Raw genomic sequence first — 5,496 nt, forward strand, 5'->3', positions numbered from 1 at the left:
AGAATCAGTGGTGGTGCAGAAGGAAAAACAAGGGTCCATATAGCTCTAGTGTACACTGTGCTTGTGATCCATTTAACAGGGGAAGCTCAAATATATATCCAATAAATTGAGACTTGGTCTCAAGACTCTGGCTACTCTCCAAACAGTTCTCCAAACAGTCTGATTCCAGCGTAATGCAGTGGTTAGTGTCAGACTAAGGTCTGGGAGACCCCAGTTTGAATCTCCGCTCAGCCATAGAAGCTCACTGGATCACTCTGGGCCAGTCACTCAGACTAGCCTACCTCATAGGGCTGCTGTTTTGAGGACAAAACAGAAGGGGGGATAATGATGTCGTAAACCAGTTTGGATCCCCATTGGGGAGAAAAGCAGGGTATGAATGTCTAAATAAGGCAGGTAGCAGTTTACAGAAGAGAAACAGGTCTACGATTGGTCACTGTCTGGATGGGAGCCCTCCAAAGTACTCCATGGAATGTCACCTTGACTTCTACGGTGGAAGGAAGGTAGAATAGAAATCTCAGTAAGAATAAAAATAAATAAACAGACTAATCTGGAATTGACATCTGAAAGATCATAAGGGACAGATTTTCATGTTAAACTCATTGGGTTGGATCCCAAGCATGATCCTCAAATCAAATAGAAGGAAAAGTGGGTCCATTGACAACCGTTGACTGTGGAGTGGACATGTTCATGGAGGATAGGGCTATTCATGGCGCCTAATAAAAAAGGATACTAGTCATGATGCACGCCTATTCTCTCCAGGATCAGAGGAGCATGCCTATTATCTTAGGTACTGTGGAACACAGGCAGGATGGTGCTGCTGCAGTTGTCTTGTTTGTGGGCTTCCTAGAGGCGCCTGGTTGGCCACTGTGTGAACAGACTGCTGGACTTGATGGGCCTTGGCCTGATCCAGCATGGCTTTTCTTATGTTCTTAACCCTCAGGACTAGCTGATTAAGGGCCATTCTGACTAAATATGCATAGGCTACTGGATAAAGGTGGCGCCTTTCTCCAACAGCAGTCCCAGATGGTTAGCAGCCTTGGTGTTCCAAGACTACCTTACCCACATGGCTAGGGTGAGTGTGCAAGATTTGGGTCTGGTTCACATGTGCAGCGACAGAACGGGCTGCTTCTGGCTCCAGGTAGAGTGGTCACATTGTAGAACACTGCCTGATATAGAGAACTCGCTGCAAACAGAAAAGTAGCACATTCAACAAAGAGGGGTAGTTGATGCATTTTCACTGCTGAGCTAGGTTTCTGCTTGTTGGGAGTTTTTTTCCCTCTAATGTGGAGGTACAGCAAAGCCGGACCCCCACGCTCACCCCATGGAGAAACTAATTCTACCCTCTTGGCTTTGGACGCACTCATTCTGCTACATGAACCAACGCACATTCACACCACTGATGCATCTAAATTCACTCATTGCAAGCATCCGCACTGGGGATCAGGACTGCTCTGGGTGAGGCCATAGGATTATGTGCTCCCCCGCGAAACAACCATCCCGTCGCCCAAAAAAACTTTTCTCAATGTTTATCAGATAAATCCACGTCTCTTTCATTTACTTTCTCTCCCCCCATTTCTATTATCCGCTTTTACTGGCTCAAGCCTGCTTGCTTCATCTTAACCTCCGCTTTTCCCGTAATTCATTTTTTTTTCTTGGTCACAAGATAATTCTTGACGCCAGAAAGTCTGGAGGTCATATGAGTAGCAAATTGAGGAACAAGGCGGCACTAAATCCTTACAGGATTCCTTCTTCCCTCCCCCTTAACCCATGGAAGGGGAAAAAATCTAAAAAAAAAAAACCTTGGGAAATTTCTCGACCGTTGTGTGGATTTATGGCTTATGGACCGCAGAAAGGCCGTCGGAAAAGGCAGTCCTCCCCCCACCTTAATTACGGCAGCTCCCCCCCCCCCCACGAAAAGCTGTCTAAACACAATCAGGGCAAAAACGCCTGGGAGGTTTTGCCTTGGATTTGCCGCTCTCTAGATGCACATTTTCCCCATCTGAATTCTCAAAACTCTGCATGGGGGCTTATTGTTGAGCTTTGATAATCTGGCTGGGGGAAACGTGCATTTCGAGAGTTGCAAATCCAAGGCAAAAAAAAAAACCCCATGCGTTTTCGCCCTCAATTTGTTCTCCCGATCCTGTCACCCCATTTATGCCCGGGAGGCTTCGCCTTGGGTTTGCCGCTCTCTAGACGCACATTCCCCCCCATCTGAATTCTCAGAACTCTGCACGGGGGGCTTATTGTTGAGTTTTGGGGCTGGGGGAAAATGTGCGTCTAGACAGCGGCAGACCCAAGGCGAAGCCTCCCGTGCGTAAATGGCCACGGGAACGAAGGCGACCCGCGACCGATCCGCCTGTTTCCATGTATCGGCTGGTATCGAACCGGCCGCGTCCCGATTGAATGGCGCGGAGGGAGGGGGGGCAGCCTCGAGGCCCCGCCCCCTCTGTAACTAGCGCTTCCTCATTCCTTTGATGTCCTCTGCTATTCGGTGCGGGCCGCAGCCAATCGGCGCCCGTCTCGCGCCTTAACCCGCTCGCCCGACGTTCCAGCCGACATTCTGGGCTGTCATCGGAGGGAGAGCGAGCGAGCGGGGAAGGGAGGGCAGCGCCGCGCCTGATTTGCATCCCGGGTGGGCGGAGGCGCCGTGCGGGGCTGGCCGGCCGGCCCTCGGGCTATAAAACCCCGCCGCGGCTGACAGCCGGCTCGCTCAGGCTCCGGCAGAAGCGCCTCTCCGCTCCCTCGCCAAGCCAAGCCAAGGCCAGCCATGAAAGCCATCAGCCCGGTGCGGTCGGTCAGGAGCTGCTACGAGGCCGTGTGCTGCCTCTCCGACCAGAGCCTGGCCATCGCCCGGGGGAGCAGCGACAAGAGCCCGGCCCTGGAGGAGCCCATGAGCCTCCTGTACGACATGAACGACTGCTACTCCAAGCTGCGCGAGCTGGTGCCCGGCATCCCGCAGGGCAGCAAGGTCAGCCAGGTGGAGATCCTCCAGCACGTCATCGACTACATCTTCGACCTCCAGATCGTCTTGGAGGAGCAGGCGAAGAAAGGGCAGGATCCGTCCGCCGAGGCTTCGCTGCTCTCCTTAAAAGTAAGGATCTGTCGGGGGGGGGGGGGTGGAGACTCGGTCGTCAGGCGGGGAACCGGCAAGCCAGCCGCGGATACTAAAAACATATGTCTGTTGGAAAGAGGCGGGGAACGCCCCCCCCCCATCCCGGTCCAGTCGCGATCTCCGGGCTTGCGGGGAAACCAGCGGGCTCAGAATGGCGAGCCCCTGTTTAGGATCGCGCGGTTTAATCTCGTGCGCCGCCGAGTCTGGAGCCTAAAACGTGCGCGTTGTTACCTCGGGTGCTCTATCCGGCTCTTGAGGAGGCACCCGTGAGTTGTATCAAGCCCGAGGCGATCCAGGGGCATGGGGGGGGGGGGAGGTATGTAACGGAGATCCTAAACGCGTCGACTCTGAACTACCGAGCGCCGTCTACTAGGGATCGGTTGGCTTCCAAGTAGGTTGAGGATCGCGCTCTCGTCTCCCAGTGGGCTGGGAAACATATTGGACGAAAACGCACGGGAGGTTTTGCCTTGGATTTGCCGCTCTCTGGATGCGCGTTTCCCCCCATCTGAATTCTCAAAACTCTGCAGGGGGGCTTACTGTTGAGGTTGGAGAATTTGGCTGGGGGAAATCACACGTTGTCGCGTGGCTGGCTCCCCGGCTTCGTTCCGAAGCCACCTTTTATAAATAACTTAATCAGGAAAAGATTTCCATTTGCGACCTTAACTCGTTCTCCGAGGCTGAGCTCCGAAACGCTCCTAATAAGGAGGGGAGACCCGCTGAACTCTGCGGGACGGGCTTCCCAGGAAGAGTGGGGAGGATCGGGCTGCGTGTCCGTTGGATGTGTGCTCTTGCTTCCTAGGCGCAGCGCTTAACAGGAGTGGGGCCATTTGGGGAAAAGCGCGGTCCAGAGTGACGCAGGGCAGGCCCCAAAAATGTTTGCTCCTAAGTGAGCCCCTTTAGTTTGGTGTGGGGAGAAATGCCCACGGGACTGGAGCCCTGGTCTGTTGACAAGTGTGTATTCTCAAAAACGACCTTGCTTGTTAAGACTGCTTGTTGCCTTGAGATCCCGATTGTCCTAATGCTTCCCCCTTCTTCCCCCCTTGCAGGCGGCAGAGCTGGCCTCAGAACTCTGCTCAAAAGATGAGCGAAACCTGTGCCACTAACGCCTCAACAGGTAGGTTTGCAAACCCAGGCTCTTCCCCCCCCCAAAAAAAATCCCTCTTCTCATCCCACACCCCAAACCTGCCCCAATCCTTTTACAAAATGTGTGTTAAGTGCTGTTAAGTCATGGCGATCCTGTGAATCAATGTTGTCCAAAATGTACAGACTGGCCATCTAGAAAATGCAGCTTGGCAGCGGAGGGCTACTCCCGAGTATCCCCATTGGCCTGCCCGGCCCCTTAACACAAGGCTGCTCGCTTGCGCCCTTGTCCCCTGTTGCCAGTACGGCCAGTGGCTGCGGCCTGGATGCCTTTCCTCTCTTTGCCTGTAAATGGAATCATTATTTTACAGTGTCATTCTTTTTATAGCTTTTAAGTCTCTGCAGCTGCTTAAACAAGCCCTGTTGAAATCAGTGAATCAAGAGGCACTCTGCTCTCCCTCCCTCTCTCTCTCCCCCCACCCCAGTCAGGAAGGCATCCCTCCCTCGGAATCTGTAATTTTAGATCCATCTGCAGAGTGTTAGAAAACAGAAGGGTCCGTTTCTCTCTCTCTCTCTCTCTCCTGGCCCCTCCCTGGGTTTTTTTGGTGCCAATTAGCAACGCCCCAGCCTGAGTGTTGGCTCCTGATTTCTTATCAGCTGGAGGTAAATAGACGTTTCCTCTCTGGCGCCAGGATGTCTGCAGACCTGCCTCTGATCTGCCTGTTGCAAATGACATGTCTTTTCTCTCCCTCCCCCTCCCTATTCAGACTGCAGGTGTGGGATCCTGACACTTGGTTCTCTCCAATGAGAGAGGGAAGGCGGCTTGGCTTGGAGAGAGATCAGAAGTTTAACCCTTGCGATCCAGTAATGGAGAAAAAACCTGCCTTATCTTCCAGATAACTTGAGACTCTGAGACGCGATTACACAGGGCAGTTTCAGATGCCTTGGCTGGGTCTTCCAGTAACAGGGTATTTTTCCCCTGATCTCCCCCCGAAAAAACATTCTTATCTGCCTGAAAACAAAACTCCATACCAGGCTAGGAGGGTAAAAAACAACAACTTAAAACAACAACCATAACCCTCTCCAACTAAACTCGGGACTGCTGCTTTGCGCCTAAAGAAGAGAAAATGTGGGATTCCAAGGCAGTTTTTTCCCCCCCAGGGGTGAAAAAACTCTGAGCCATCTGATTGGCCGGGCACATCTCGTTCTCCGTCTTGGGGAGGCTTATAAGTGCAAATGCGATTGCATCCTTCCAACAGTTGCGGCAGTTCATGAAAACATGGACAGTATCTGTATTTTGCGAA

At 52.7% G+C, this 5,496-nt stretch overlaps 1 protein-coding gene across 1 annotated transcript; it reads left to right on the forward strand.

Annotated features, from left to right (window-relative positions):
• The first annotated feature begins 2,767 nt into the window (after window positions 1–2,767).
• Window positions 2,768–5,008, forward strand: ID3 (inhibitor of DNA binding 3). The gene is made up of 3 exons (XM_056846987.1): window positions 2,768–3,091; window positions 4,159–4,226; window positions 4,960–5,008. Exons 1-2 carry the CDS (start codon window positions 2,768–2,770, stop codon window positions 4,213–4,215), a joined length of 381 nt encoding a protein of 126 aa, XP_056702965.1. The 3' UTR covers window positions 4,216–4,226; window positions 4,960–5,008.
• The last annotated feature ends 488 nt before the right edge of the window (window positions 5,009–5,496 follow it).

This window comes from Euleptes europaea, chromosome 3 (genome assembly GCF_029931775.1).
Source record: "Euleptes europaea isolate rEulEur1 chromosome 3, rEulEur1.hap1, whole genome shotgun sequence".
In the NCBI taxonomy this organism is placed as follows: Eukaryota; Metazoa; Chordata; class Lepidosauria; order Squamata; family Sphaerodactylidae; genus Euleptes; species Euleptes europaea.